Genomic DNA, 15,773 nt, shown 5'->3' with positions numbered 1-15,773 from the left:
ATTTTCCCATTAACCCGTTAAGACCTGAAGAAGCATCTGTTATTTTTTTATTTGAGCTAAAAAGCATTATTTTACACTTTGGCTATTCAAAAATAGCAGATCTACAAGCTCGTAGCGCGCTACGAGCTTGTAGATCTGCTATTTTTGAAAAATCGTGAAAATGTGTGCAAATCTTTGAATATATATATATATATACGGTTTTAAAGCAAACATTTGTAACTCAAATCTTTGCTTCTGGGGGTCGCTGGAACAAAATATTTTAAGATGGGGGGTCGGCGGCCAAATACATATAATTCTGGGGGTCCTTGACATGAAAAAGTTTGAGAACCACTGATATAGAAACATAAGTTTTTCAGAAAACTGTTGGGATTTTAGAAGACATTTGTTGAATCGGCTTCAGGTCTTAAAGGGTTAAGGCCTATTGTTCTGTTATAAAGATGAAAATCTAAAGCCAGCCAAGACGTCCGGATGATGTCATGTAGATTGGCAGAGCTTAGCAACAATCCATAAGTTTTATGTCTGTCCCAATGGAGAGGTATTTGCAATGATGTCTGAACTACAATAAAGACGGCAGTGCATCTAGTAATCTTGTGCACCGTCTGCTTCATATAGCTTTATTAACAGTGTCGCCCAGTAAGTGTCCTACCCGACACCAGAGTCTAAATGTCTCAATGGAAGAGTAGGGAGACCACCTCCAACCACTGCAGATGTGCTAGATGTTGTATTAGAATGACCATACATACTGGTTAAAATGTTAATGACGTTTTTATTCATTAAAATAAGGCCTGGATTGTAGCTTTTAACATTGTGTCCTCCTCACATCATAAACGATAGGATTCAGGTAAAAATAGAACACCCTTTAAGTTGTCATTTAATCCATTTAGACCGGGAAAGAATCTGTGTAATTTTTTTTTATTTCTTTGGCTATTCAAAAATAGCAGATCTACAAGCTCATAGTGCGGCACCGAGTACCGCGCCATGAGCCTGTGATGTCAGTTATCTATGACACATCTATGCCGTATGACTCAACATTTGGGAAAGGTTTCACCCCGTTCAGACCTTCTCAGCAGATTCGAGATTAGCATTATAAGATGTGTACAATTTGTCGAAATGTATAAAACACTAGATGTTCAGCCTGAAAATCTATTAGCGCTGATCAGAGCACTATGTCATGCGAACCTTGGCTTGTAAATCTGCTATATTTTTGATAAATCGTGAAAATGTGTGCAAATCTTTGAATATATATTTTTTTTAAAGTGAAAATTTGTCACTCAAATCTTTGCTTCTGGGGAGTGTACAAATGTCTTCTAAATCCTACAGTTTAAAAAAAAAGGTGTTTCTATATCAGTGGTTCTGTATTTGGCCACGGACCCCCATCTCAAAATATTTTGTAATAGGGACCCTCAGAAGCAAAGATTTCACAGTAAAAAATGTTCCCTTTAAACATATATATATTTGCACAAATTTTCACGATTTTTCTAAAAATAGCAGATCTACCAGCTCATAGCGCAGCACTCGGTGCTGCGCTGTGTGCTTGTAGATCTGCTATTTTTTTGAATAGCCAAAGAAATCTAAAATGACATGAGATGCGTTCCCGGATCGAATGGGTTAAGTCATGTTATGTTTAAGTGGTTCGGCAGTAACCATTCTCCTTTCACCTCCTGCTCCAGTGATGATGGGATCGTTGCTAGCGGCGACCACGGAAGCGCCGGGGGAGTACTTCTTCTCAGACGGCGTGCGTCTGAAGAAGTACCGCGGGATGGGCTCTCTGGACGCCATGGAGAAGAGCACCAGCAGCCAGAAACGTTACTTCAGGTACTGAGGAGGCTGGAGGCGGTTGTTGTTGTAAGCTGTGGACTGTTTTAGTATGTTGAGTTTTCCAGCACTTTTGAGTGGATCTGGGACTTGGTTTGTGGCTGGCCTGTGATGTCCGTTATCTATGACACATCTATGCCGTACGACTCCAGATTTGGGAAAGGTTTCACCCCGTTCAGACCTTCTCAGCAGATTCAAGATTAGCATTATAAAATGTGTAAAAAAAAATCGAAATGTATAAAGCACTAGATGTTCAGCCTGAAAATCTATTAGCGCTGAGCACTATGTCATGCGAACCTTGGCCAATCAAATCTGGATGTTCTGTTTGTGATGCCCCACCCTTAAGCCAAATATGTGTGACCTATATTGGCAGTGTGTACAATACATTTTGTGGTGATTGGTCCTGTGGTTTGTGAGATCTGGTCTGGACACACAGACCCGACCCTCTTATAGGCAGTTAGCCTCCTACAGAGCCACGGCCTAAAAATAATAAAGCATTAGCATGTCATCTTTTACGGCGTTATTCTCAAAAGTGCTGGAAAACTCTTCCACAAACGCTTCACCCTCTGGTTACAATACCTGTTGTACCTGTTGTCGGAGTTCCTAGTGCTGTACTCATTATCATAGCACTTGGGAAGCCCATCTATGATGTCAGTACTGAATATTGATGATAGCAGGGATCTCCATATATGGGCATACAAGGGAGACAGACTGACAGACAGATAGAGATTTGTGGATGTATACATTTCTGGCATCAAATGGGAATGAAGACCCACATAGTTCTATATGTACCTTGTGTAGTAAACAGAAGTTCCCTGTGGCCTCCTCGGCATGTCTGTGATTGGCTGATGTTTGTCCGCAGTGAGGGTGACAAGGTGAAGGTCGCCCAGGGAGTGTCCGGCTCCGTCCAGGACAAGGGATCCATCCACAAGTTTATCCCCTACCTGATAGCCGGTATCCAACATGGCTGCCAGGACATTGGAGCCAAGAGCCTCTCTGTGCTCCGGTGAGTAGCGTTTCCTCTGTTGTAATGAGGCCGTCTATCTGTCTCTGTGTGTTAATGCATCTCAATATTGTGCCTGCAATTTGTCCACCGGAGGGCGCTGAAAATGCCAAAACACATTCAGCCTGAACAGGGCTCCAGGCGAACTTTTAGTTGGTCGCAGCAGCACATGATGTTGTCCCACTTTTTGTTGTTGTTGTAGTGCATGGTATGTAATTTAGCAGTGGTGGAAAGTAATTTAGTACATTGACTTAAGTACTGTATTTAAGTACAATTTTGAGGTATTTGTACTTTACTTGAGTATTTCCAATTTCCAATACTTTTACTTCTACTCCACTACATCTCAGAGGCAAATATTGTACTTTTACTCCACTACAATCATTTGAAAACGTTAGTTACTTTGTAGATTTTGATTATTATTACAAAACATACATTAACCACTTCAGCCCTATATACATTTCGGCAATTTGAAAATAGCTGATCTACAAGCTCACAATGCGTCGCATCGTAGATCTGCTATTTTCAAAAGATTCTTTATACATTTGAAAACTTTAAATGAGACATTCTGCATAATGAGTACTTTTACTTTTGGTACGTGAAGTGTATTTTGATGCCAATACTTTTGTACTTTTACTCAAGTACATTTTTAATTCCGGACTTTTACTTGTAACAGAGTATTTCTATATTGCAGTATTGATACTTTTACTTAAGTGAAACATTTGAGTACTTTTTCCACCACTGTAATTTAGTTTAGTTGAGTTGAAGGGTAAATTTATAAACATAAGAAATAAATAGTAGTTACCAGTGTAGGAAATGAAGGAAGCCCACAGGCTTATTCAGAGACGATTCCTTGTAATAACAAGCTGGTATAAATTCGTAGACATTTGTAATCACTCACACTCAATAAAAAATTGTCACAAAAATGCACTCCCCTCTCGCTTGTCGTGTTGGTTATGATGTTGATGAGTTTGCGGCGGTAAACTGAGCATCATTTTGTCTCCTGTACGTTCTCTCAGTGCCATGATGTATTCTGGAGAGTTGAAGTTTGAGAAGAGGACCATGTCTGCACAGGTGGAAGGAGGCGTACACGGCCTGCACTCGTAAGTATCGTTCACTACACTGCACCGTACAATGGACTCACACAATGTAGATGTAGACAATAGGGGTGTGCCGATACACTAATTTCACGAAACGATACGATACGATATTGGGCTCACAACTTCGATACGATTTCGATATGATACGCACTTTCTTTATTATGAAAATATATGGGGGAGAAAAAAAGAAAACAAATAATTCAGTTTTTGCATTATTCAGACATGCAAACTTGTAGCTTTTCAGCTACAATAGCTGTTTTGAATCCAAATAGGGCAATAGTGTGACACCTGACCCGAAAAAAAACAAGAAGTTGTCACCCTTTTCACCTCGGGGCTGTTTGCATGCCTGATTATTATTATTATTGTAAAAAAATAAAAATCAAAACCATATTTCTTTTTTCCAAAACGATACATATCGTCACGAAAACGTTATCGCGATATATCGCGGGACGATATATCGGCACACCCCTAGTAGACAACCACGCTGACTTCTTAACCACATTAAGACCTGAGGCCGATTCTACAAAATGTCTTCTAAGTAAACAGTTTTCTGAAAACTGAAAAACGTATGTTGCTACATCAGCGGAGCTCAAAAGCTTTCTTGTCAAGGACCACCCAAATGATATGTAATTGGCCGCGGTCCGAAATATTTCCCATCTCAAAATATTTTGTTCCAGGGACCCCCAGATGCAAAGATTTGAGTAAAAAAAAAAGAATTTCGAAAATAAGATTTTTATTTTAGTTTTCAAAAATAGCAGATCTACATGAGCTTGTAGGCCTATATCTGTTATTTCTGAATAGCCAAAGTATAAAAGCTCACACGTGTTCACATCGTGCCTTGTTGTGCCACGTTGTGAGCTTAAGTAGTAGTATTAGCGTAGAGCACAACTTTCTGGTAGTGACATCATCAAACACCCCCCAAAAAATTATCCTCTTGTCTCTTTCTGTCTCTCTTGTCATAGATATGCATATGTCCCATGTAAGTATCATGCACATACTGTGTAAACATTGTGAAGGTTTAAACTTTACCCTCCTTCTCAATTATTTGACTTCCCTGGTTTTGAGTTTCGTGTAAGTGGGGACGTAGAGTAGGACCAGAGCAAGTGCTGCCCGTTGTGTCGTTTCAGTGGCAAAATGGAGCACGGTTTCCATAGCGATGGCAGTGAGGGTGTTTCGAAAAGGTCTGGGCTGCCTTACTGTCCTGTTAAAGACTTATATCACACATGCGGTCATACACGTTGGTGTAAACTTTATTAGGGATGTGCGCAGCTAGTCGACTTCGCCGCTAATCCATGAAGACCTGAGGCCGATTCTTAAAAATGTTTTCTAAATCCTAACAGTTTTTTGAAAAATCTCAGTTTTTTTTTCAAGATTTTTCAAAAATAGCAGATCTACAAGCTCATAGCGCGGCACTCGGTGCCGTGCTATGAGCTTGTATATCTGCTATTCTTTAATAGCCAAATAAATCTAAAGTGACACAGATGCGTTCCAGGTCTTAATGGGTTAACCCATTAAGACACTGAGGCCGATTCTACAAATGCCTTCTAAATCAGTGGTTCTCAAACTTTTTCGTTATTCAAAATGTTTCAACATTTTTCAGACACTTATTTTTTCTAAATTGTTCATAAATAACAGATGTACAAGCTCGCAGTGTGGCACAAAGTGACCTCCAGTTAGAGTGTTTGTTGGAGTACACGTCCAGTCAGCAGTTGACCATGGGTTTCCCCGTTTAGAAACACGAGAAAGACTTTGATTTCCTATTTGTTTTCTGAATTAACAAAATTTGCTGAGTCAACCAGCGGATTTCGATTTGTAGCAGAATCTTGAGCATAATGCATTGATGCACAACGTTGTGCTTTTCTGCGGCATTTAAAATAACATTCGGCCCTATAGATTGAAATGTGTTAAGTCTGTTACAAAATCGTTATTTTAATTTCGGTGAAATTAGTCGCTGCGCAAATCCCTAATATATTTAAAATCTAAGCAAAGGGGGAAGGAAATCTATGCTTCGCTTGCACCCTTAGCTGTCCCATTCTCCATTTTAGCTTGAAATGCTCAAACCCAGCCCCTTTAACCCTCACATTCCCTAGTGGCTCCTAAGGTTAATTTATATACTCTTGTCAAATGGCCGCGTTGTACGACAAAAATGACGTATATTCAACTGAAAAAAAGCTTCAAAGTGGTTCATGTTCCTTTTTTGTGTGTTGAAATACATTTTTTATTTTTTTTTTGCAGTAAGACCCGGCCGATCCGAGTACAGATTAGTGTTTTGTTTGCAGATTTTTGGCAAATACAGGGACGCTATGATGCCATTTCTATTCTTCTGCGTATTTTTCAACCGGCTAACTCGCAAAGTTGTTGAGTTGGAGAAAGTAATGGTTAACACGTGGTTAAAACTAGAGATGTACCGATAAAAAAACGAATCTTACAAAAAACAAATCTAGGACAGACTGTGGTTCTCAAAGTGGGGCCCAGGGACCATCTGGGTTCCTTGAGGGGGTTCCAAATGGACCCTTACAGGTCCGTAATTCAGAGTTATGGGGGTCCTTGAAATTAAAAGGTTTGGGAACCACTGATCTAGGAATAAATAAAAAATATGTGCATCTACAAGTTAGTAAAATTATAATGTCAAATGGTGCAGTAAGAGTATAAAACAATTTGTGTGATAAATTATGTGGTCTCGGAATAGCATAGACTGACATACTCGCCGATGCCAGCATTTTAGGCAGTATCGGCAGCTTTTCCGATACTGGTATCTGTATGGAAACAATTCTATTTAAAACCAGTTTGGACAGGTTTATAAATGGGAATCAGGTTTTACGTTGTAAAACAAGTGATCTCGGCGATGCTGAATCTTCAAAACGTCTCTTTTTTTGAATCTCCGTCCTTTTCATGTCGACAGTTACGAGAAGCGGCTTTACTGAGCCAGGGAACGGAGCGCTGCAGTCCAGAGCTGCACCACCGGACGTCCCGACTCCCACAGCGACCAAACGGAACCGACCCACCTGACACCAAGCACCCACAAACAACACCCTCTTTGCTCTCCCTCACTTCCCTCCCTCTCTGACCCGAGTGGCCCTGGGGGGTGGGGGTCTTGGGGAATGAGGTGAGAATCTGCCGAATGACACCGTCGTCACCCCCCCCCCCCCCCCCACTGGGATTTTGCACTCAAAAAGCGGAGCATCAGGGTTGTCTCAAAGACACGCACCCCACATATCTATGAGTATGCAGCCAGTCCCAAGTGTGTTTGGGTGTTGATACTAATGACAGAATGAACTGTGTGTGTGTGCGTGTCTGTGTGTTTGAGTGTTGATACTGAGAGAATGAACTGTGTGTGTGTGTGTGTGTGGTCAAACCTAGCGGAGGAACACTGTTGTTTTGTCCTCTACTTGGTGAAACCCGAAGTAAACCATGGCTTAAATTCCATCAGAATGTTATTTTTTTTGTTTTTACTTTAAGTTTTTTATTTTGTTTATGATCCACCCGTACCAGCAAGCCTCCATGTCAGAAGCCTCAAATGAGCCCAGTTCACTGTCTAACCCAGTGTGTTCTCAACCTGTAGGCCACATGATTTTGGGGGGTCCCCAGATGACAGTGAAGTGACAATTTAAGGACTTCAAAGCCCTTTTTAATACCTTCAAAGAAATTAAGACCATTTCTGCATCAAAAGTAATCAACAAACTATACTATACAAATTGTCTAATATAAGGAGGCAAAAACAAATGAAAATTGCCGATCTACAAGCTCACAACGCCTCGCGTTTGCGGGCCGTTGTGAGCTTGTAGATCGGCTATTTTCACAATATTTATCTGTGGAACCGAGTCAAACTAAATGTAATGCCTCAACTCCTACAATTCCAAGTGCTTGTCAGTGTGGGGGGGTCCCCAGTTCAAATATGGTTATTTTGGGGGGGTCCCCAGTTCAAATATGGTTATTTTGGGGGGTCACCAGTTCAAATATGATTATTTTGGGGGGGTCCCCAGTTCAATTATTGTGGGGTGTCGTGGCCTGAAAAGGTTGAGAACCACTGGTCTAACCTACTGTGCAGAGACAGACGCTATAGTCTGACTATGTTCTGTGTGCAATCAGTCGTGGCAAGCAATCTTTTTTTTTTTCATTCGCAGCATTTTTATTAACCATTGCAGATGGTGGCTACCAGGAGACGAGTAGCCTATTATAATATTGTTTTCAGTGATTCTCCTTTTTTAAAAGGCTCCGTGTCTGAGGTATGAAGTCTTGATAAAAGACCGTTGCCACGATATAAACGGCATCCCGCGTCCCCCGCGTCCAGTTGACGAGGCTAAAGCCTGAAAGTTGAGACTTTTTCCTTATGTGGCCAATGCGTTGAAACATTCAGAAGACGAATTGAACCAAATAAAACAGAATCCTGTTAACAATGTTTAGTGTTTTTTTACGGGGACCGCAGGCTCAACTGCACAACATCAGGGACGTTCAAAAAAGTTCAAAATTGTGTCAATCAATGAAATTATTAGTTGCTGATGGGGAGAACTTCCCTGCACGGGGGTGTTTAATTACTTTTAGAACATTTGGTTTATAATGAAGCTGTATCTAGACTTGGCAGGAAGTTGAGCATGAAGGTTTTTTTTTATATGCATGCTTAGTTTTTTCAATATGCCACAACATGGATATATTTTATATTCTGCTTTTTTCTAATTGTATGTACTGCCAAGTTGTACTGACACTCTGTAACCAAAATTAGCTCATCAAGTCGCCTGTCACCCAGAACATCGCATTTCATTCCAGTCCTTTCGCAAGATTTTGGCACAGGTTGTCCAAATATGTCACCGATTTTAAATGTTTTCCTTATTTTTTTAACCAGCGATATGCCTTGAAAAGGGGATGAACTAAAGGCTGCACACAACAGGAAGTCTTAACAACCCTGGAAATGCATTGATGTGCATGATGCTACAAGACACCCCCCTCGCCTCCTTTTATTGATAGCCCTACCCGTTATCATTCAGCTTTTCGTAGGAGTAGGCTTTTCAAATGTTTTCGTAAATGGACGTCCTTTTTATGGCAGACGTGATATTTTAGGGTGTCCCGTATAGGAGTCACTGGCGTTCTGTATCGTGCTGATGTACACTGCCCTCTAGAGGGCGCACTTGACATAACGGAGCTCTTGTGGTTAACCTGAATTGTAAGCAAATCTTCATGGAGACATTTGTACCGACAAGCAGCGGCACACCCTGGCTGTTCAGTGTAACCACCTGGAGCGTGGCTTTTTAACCTTAAATCGATCTGATTTCACCATAAGCTGGGAATTCTATCAGTCATCTAAAAAGCATGGTTAGGCTGTACATTTACTTTGAGGTTGTCTTTTTTGTTTTTTCCCGAAGCCCTGTTTGGCTATTTATATTGAGTAACAACTGCCGTTATTGACTGAAGACTCCCAACTCGCAGTGAATCAGATTCCATAAAAAAAAAGACACCATGACAGATGTTTAACAAATCATGTTTACAACACAGGTTGACTTTGCCATTCAAATATCGCAAAGGAGAATAAATAAAAGTCAAAACTGTGTATGGACTGTGTGGTTTCAGTTTGTTGTATGTGATGTTTCACATTTTTTATCATTGAAACGGTGTATGTCTGAGGAAACGAGGAGCAACATGTAAAAAGACTCTTTATTAAACAACATTTTGAGACAAAAGTAATGGAATGTTTTAAACAAATAAATTAGTAAGCTGGTCATACAAAATGGTGTCTGCATGTTCAGAGCAGGAATCCCGAAGCACAATTATACTCTATATTACTCTGCTTAATATAAAGGCGGGACAGTGGATGCATTCTACCAGCAGGGGTCACTGCTACGCTGTTACTGCAAGTTAAGTTCTGCATTGTATGCAGGGGTCTTCAACGTTTTTTCAGGCCAAGGACCCCTTAGCTGAGAGAGAGATGAAGCAGGGGCCCCCCAGATTAAACTTTCAAGTTTTCATTGATCGCTTCACTGACTATCAGTGCTAACTTAATGGTAGACATTTAACTACTTAAACCCTCAATACTTAGTAAACTTGACCTTTGGCTCTGTACTAGGTTTGGTCCTTTTTCCCTCTACACCACACCACTTTGCCAAAATTAGCCGATCTACAAACTCACAATGTCTTTCAGCGCGAGGAGTTGTAGATCTGCTATTTTCGGCTTAGGTTCTCAGAACAGGGATGTGTGAGGGTTGAAGTGGTTAATATGAAAAACAAATCTTATCACAAAGATTTGGCGGCCCCCCCCTGTAGTAACTCTGAGGACCACCTAGGGGTCCCGGACCCCCTGTTGAAGACCCCTGGTAAAGAGCATTTCAGATCTGACAAAATGTAACCTACTATAGCCCGCTAGTACATCAAGATATCAAATGACAAATCTTACTCAATTGAAACCAGAAACATCACTTAATATCAGTAGTCTTGTTTTAATAAGTGCTTAATTCAATCACAGTATTATCTATTGGAATGCAATACAAAATTTTACAAACAAACTTTTCTTTCCCCTTTTTAATAAGACATTGCCCAGAACCTTTTTTTTTTAGAGTATCAAAAGAGATGTTATCAAACATGAAAAAAGTCACCTAACAAATTTCCTTTTGGGTTGTTGTGACATTCTGTAGCACTTGGACCCCCCCCCCACACCCCCATAGACGATCACAAATGACCACCTCTAAGAACGTAACTCCTTAAAGGGAAACTTCACTGAATTGGAATGTAAATGCAGTGGTGGAAAGTAACTAAGTACATTTACTTAAGTACTGTACTTAAGTACAATGTTGAGGTACTTTTACTTTACTTGAGTATTTCCAATTTCCAATACTTTTACTTCTACTCCACTACATCTCAGAGGCAAATATTGTACTTGATGCAACGCGTTGTGAGCTTGTAGATCTGCTATTTTCAAACATTTTTGTACTTTTACTTTTGGTACTTTAAGTACATTTTGATGCCAATACTTCTGTACTTTTACTCAAGTAAATTTTTAATTCTGGACTTTTACTTGTACCAGAGTATTTTTATATTGCAGTATTGGTACTTTTACTTTAGTAACGAGTTTTAGTACTTTTTCCACCACTGCGTAAATGCCATTGTTTTGATGTGAGGAGATCTCGTAGTGTGTGTGTCAGGAAAATACCCTATGGCTTTGTCTGGAATAATTCACTCATTTACTCCTATGAGGAGGTCTATGCAGAGCAGTGGTTCCCAAATTGGCGGTCGGAACCCCACATTATTTTGGGGGGTCCCCAGGGGGATTAGCTTAATGTGCAACATTGTTTTCTCACTCAACAGTAAACAAACCAACATACAGTATAAGTGTATACAGGGTATCTGCACATAATCTAAAGTTACAATTTAATGACTTTTATGACCTTTTTTAATACCAAATTATGTAAGACAGTGGCAAACATTGTGGAAATAGCCGATATACAAGCTCACAACGCGCGCTGTGTGCTTGTAGTTCGGCTATTTTCACAATTTATCAGTGGAACCGAGTCAAACTAAATGTAAAGCCTACAGTTCCAAGTGCTTGTCAGGGTGGGGGGGTCCCCAGTTAAAATATGATTATTTTGGGGGGTCGGGGCACTGAAAAGCTTGGGAACCCTTGATGTAGAGAGGACTATACAGAGTAAGTGGCTAACTTATTGGTAAAATGAAAACATTTTGGTCCCCTCATTGCAGTATCAGATGAAGGTCGGCATTCTTTCAGTGTAATACCTAATGGTATATACTTTAAGGTTTGCTGTAGTGACCATCGGTTGTACCATACTGTTCACGATGCACAAAGTCATTTCGCACGCAGGCTGTCTTCTGAGAAGCATTTCTCCGCGTAATGTTGATGTCAAACGCATCAAAATGGCAAGGTATTTTTCGTCAGCTCCTCGCGTCAAAATAATGGTATTTAGCTTCAAAATCTGTGAGGTTTTGCCTTTTTAAAGGTTTACTTTTGGCATCATATATGACCATATTCTCAGTGTTTGCCAAAGCTACCGCTCACATTCAAATAGGCTGGAAAAAAGCCAAACTATCCCACTGGGTGAGACACCAAAGACTTCATTCATACTTCCACCACACAACCTTTTCAAGTGTCACTCGAAAAAAAAGGACATTATTTCCAAATGCATCGCTTTTGTCAAGCGAAAGGTGTCGAACGACAAAGTGTGAATTTAACCCAACAGTCCTCTAGCCTGTAGCCCTTAAGGCTTACGTGATCGATCATAAATCAATAGTCTCACTGCAGATACTCGAGGCATCGATCTGCCTGCACACGGTGATGAACTCCTCCTGAACCGAGCGCTCCGCCTCGGACGACAAGTCCAGGTCCAGGCTCTCCTGCGAGGCCGACCCCAGAGCGTGATAGCACCTCTGCAGGTTCGTGGAGCCCTGCTGGTGGTGGCCAGAGGACACCACGCGGTCCGAGCTCCCGTCTTGGGGAGTCTGCCGAGCGCGGCCTCCCGGGCTGGGGCAGAGGACCAGCGAGGAGCCCCCGACTGAGGCTCTGTACAGGGAACAGCAGGAGGACGAACTGCCCCGCCATCGTTCGGGTGATGAACAGCTAGATGTCACGGACAGAGAGGGAGAGGGCAGAGCTCCCCGGACGCTGTCTTCCGGAGGCTGGGGTCGAGGGGTCACCTCCACACAGGAAGAGGTCCGGTATAAGCCGGGGTCGGTTAAGTGTGTCTCGCGGAGAGCCTTGCCGCCGTTGGGGAGCGTGTTGTGAGCGGTTAGGGACAGATCGCTGCAGTAAATGGGCCTCATCGGGCTGAAGAGGCTCATCGGGAAGAGAGCCTCGCTGAAGAGCGCCTCGTCGATGCTGCGACGCAGATTAATGGGCGAGGGCGGTCGCAGGTCTGCAGTGGAGTCACTGGTGAAGGAGGAGCCGCCTTCATTTCCTGCGCACGGCACGTCCAGATCCAAGTCCAGGTCTCGGTAGGCCAGCGCTCTGTTGCTGTGGTACAGAAGGTCCAATCCGTTCAGACTGCTCCCGAGCCGCTCGTCCACCAGCGTGTAGAGCGGAAGGCTCTCCATCTCGCCAAGGCCACCCGTGTCCACGATGGCGAGCTTCTCCTGCTGGCTTAGTGTCCACTGGTAGCTGCCAGGGAGGAGCGGGGATTTGGCCGCAAACAGCTCCGTCCAGCAGCTTCCGGCGGCCGGAAGGTGATCGGCACAGTAGATGGGTTGCGCCACCACCAAGGCCAGCGTGAGACAGACCCCGAGCTCGCACACTCTGCAGCTGAACTGGAAGGCCCACCAGGGCCAGGGACGGAAGACCTCCTCCCCCCCTGCGATGCCCATGGCGTTAAGCATGGCGTACAACTGCAAACCGGCACACGCGAAGCAGAACAGTGCGGACACGCACACCGTCACCGCGGCCCGGTTCCAGTCGCGGCTCTCGGCGAACGGGCAGCGGTTGTACCGCTCGGCGGGCGTCGGGGACGTGTTGTTCAGGTGGTAGATGTGCTTGGAATCCGCCCGCACGTAGATGTAGAACACAAAATAGGAGGCGGACAGAAACGTCGCCAGCGCCACGAACGCTCCCCTGGCAACGAGGGAGAGAAAGAGGCAGAGCGGAGGCCTCTGCCCGTAGACCTTCAGCAGGGCCACCGGGCCGAACGCCGCGGCAAAGTGCACCGCCACCAGACAGGCCAGGAAGCAGGGCCTCTGGAAGGCCGAGTAGGACAGCTGCATCCTGGAGCGCATGGACAGCAGCAGGAAGACCAGGCCGAAGGCCGCCGTCAGGCAGGGGAACGGCGCCTCGTACAGCGTCAGCGCCGCCTCCACGGAGGGCAGGCGGTCCTGGTGGCCGTAGGCGTCGTACAGGAGGGAGAAGGCTCTGGTGCAGCCGGCGGCCAGGAGGAACAGGCTGACCAGAGCAAAGTACACGCATCCGGACGGGCAGCGCAGCGGCAAGCACAGCAGGTTGAGCGCCGAGGCCAGGCCGACCGTGGCGAAGACGCACCCGATGCCGTACACGTGCGCTTCCCATGCCACGCCCCACGCGGCCATGGCGCTGTTCCAGTCGGTGTACAGGGGCACCAGCATGGGCGGAGCCGCGACCAGGAAGGGGTTGCTGTTTGAGTGGTTGCCGGCGGTGGCGTTTCCCGGGGCGGAGACGTCAAAGGGCGTTGTCGTTGTCGTTGTCGTTGCCGTGCTGGAGGCCCAGGTGGTGGAGAGGTTGCAGATTCCGGATCGTTCTTGATTGCAGTCTGGGAGGAGCTGGATTTCGTTCTCTGTCGGGTCGTAGATCAGCCAGTCCTCTGTGTGTGGAGAAATGTACGGCGTTTCAGTAGGACCACCTGGAAAAGAACATGAAGAATTAACTTTTAAGCTTTGATTCATTTATCCAGTGATTCCCAACGTTTTTCAGCTAAGGTCCCAAAAGAGACATTTGGTGTCTCCCCAGGACCCAAACGTACGAAAATTACATTATGAATTAATACAGTGGTTCTCAATCTTTTGAGGTCGCGACCCCCCAAAATAATCATACTGGGGACCCCCCACCCTGACAAGCACTTGGAATTGTAGGAGTTGAGGCATTACATTTAGATTGACTCGGTTCCACAGATAAACATTGTGAAAATAGCCGATCTACCAGCTCACAACTCCTCGCAAACGCGAGACGTTGTGAGCTTGATCGGCTATTTTCTGCCTCTTTCTTATATTATTTGACAATTTGGCCGATGTTTGACCAGTTTTTATAGTTTGTTGATTACTGTTGATTCCTTAAGTCCTTGAATTGTCACTTCACAGTCATCTGGGGACTGCCAATAAATCATGTGGGGACCCACAGGTTGAGAACCACTGAATTAATATACCATGTGATGCATTGTGAGCTTGTAGATTGACTATTTTTCCAACATTCCTGAAAAACCATTTGAAAAAAAAAAGTAGAAAAGGACTTCTACTCGTGACCCACAAGTAGAAACGGGTCTGTGACCCAAAATGGGTCGCTACCCTATTTTTCATGAAACATGAAATGTAATCCATAAACAATGAGCATAATCTGCCTCATGACAAAACAAATGAATCACTGAACACCCCGGGGGTGCGGAAAACAGGAAACCTTTAATATAATGCATATGAAGAGGATTGTTTTTCTGTGTGTCTATGTAGGAAACACCCTATTTTAATCAGCTGCTCATGAGAATGCACAGCCTAGTAGTTTCCACTCATTCTCTCTGAGCCAACACACACACACACACACACACACACACACACACACACACACACACACACACACACACACACACACACACACACACACACACACACACACACACACACACACACACACACACACACTGGAGCTGTGCCAGGACCATGAAAGCATGCTTTCCCCCCTAATTTGCTAATCCTGTATAAAAGCCCCAAAGCTTGTAAGAACGCAACCTCAAACGGGGCTGGGCTCAAAAGGAGGTGTCTCTCTTCCCCTCTCTCTCTGGCTCTCTCTCTATGGCTCTCTCTCTCTCTGACAATTTCAGAAATAGGCATTGTGACGACAGTTTTCCTGGTCCTCACAATGATTACTTTATGGTTAAGAACAATTTGGGTAGTTAGGCTTTCACAATTAGGAAAAGATTCAGGTTGGGGTTAGAATTAGACATTTGAGGTTAGGTTTAAGTTAAGCCTATTTTATACATAGTTGTGTGTCACACATTAATGCATCGCTTAATAGATTATTTTTGGAAAGAAATGTAAAAGAGAATGGCATGAAATTGCCGTCGTAAAATGTTGATGTCCTCGTAAGTGTACTAATACTGACGTGTGTGTGCCTCATGTGTGTGTGTGTTTGTGCGTGTGTGTGCAGATTTCCCCTTGCATTGCATAAGACATCTGGTGTTTCCATGCAAACGCTGCTA

General features: G+C 43.6%; 2 protein-coding genes across 4 annotated transcripts in view; one reads left to right on the top strand and one right to left on the bottom strand.

Moving 5' to 3' along the window:
* impdh1b (IMP (inosine 5'-monophosphate) dehydrogenase 1b) overlaps positions 1-9,457 on the top strand; it is a gene marked incomplete at its 3' end in the record, with an annotated part of 41,848 nt that extends 32,391 nt beyond the window's left edge. For 2 of the 3 annotated variants that reach the window (XM_080421645.1, XM_080421644.1), the window contains 4 exons: positions 1,671-1,815; positions 2,678-2,821; positions 3,835-3,918; positions 6,818-9,457. In XM_080421645.1, coding sequence (XP_080277771.1) covers positions 1,671-1,815; positions 2,678-2,821; positions 3,835-3,918; positions 6,818-6,839 — 395 coding nt within the window. Of the gene's footprint in view, positions 1-1,670; positions 1,816-2,677; positions 2,822-3,834; positions 3,923-6,817 lie in introns of those variants that run through there. The other variant, XM_080421646.1, reaches the window with a different exon arrangement.
* A 1,457-nt stretch (positions 9,458-10,914) lies between these two features.
* The window catches only part of prrt4b (proline rich transmembrane protein 4b), a 43,646-nt gene continuing 38,787 nt past the window's right edge, over positions 10,915-15,773 (bottom strand). The window contains exon 4 of the mRNA XM_080420639.1: positions 10,915-14,210. Coding sequence (XP_080276765.1) covers positions 12,130-14,210 — 2,081 coding nt within the window. The 3' untranslated portion in view covers positions 10,915-12,129. The remainder of the gene's footprint in view (positions 14,211-15,773) is intronic.

Source organism: Gymnoscopelus braueri (assembly GCF_963280865.1).
Source record: "Gymnoscopelus braueri genome assembly, chromosome: 23".
Classification (NCBI taxonomy): domain Eukaryota; kingdom Metazoa; phylum Chordata; class Actinopteri; order Myctophiformes; family Myctophidae; genus Gymnoscopelus; species Gymnoscopelus braueri.
This window is presented reverse-complemented; position numbering and strand designations above follow the sequence as displayed.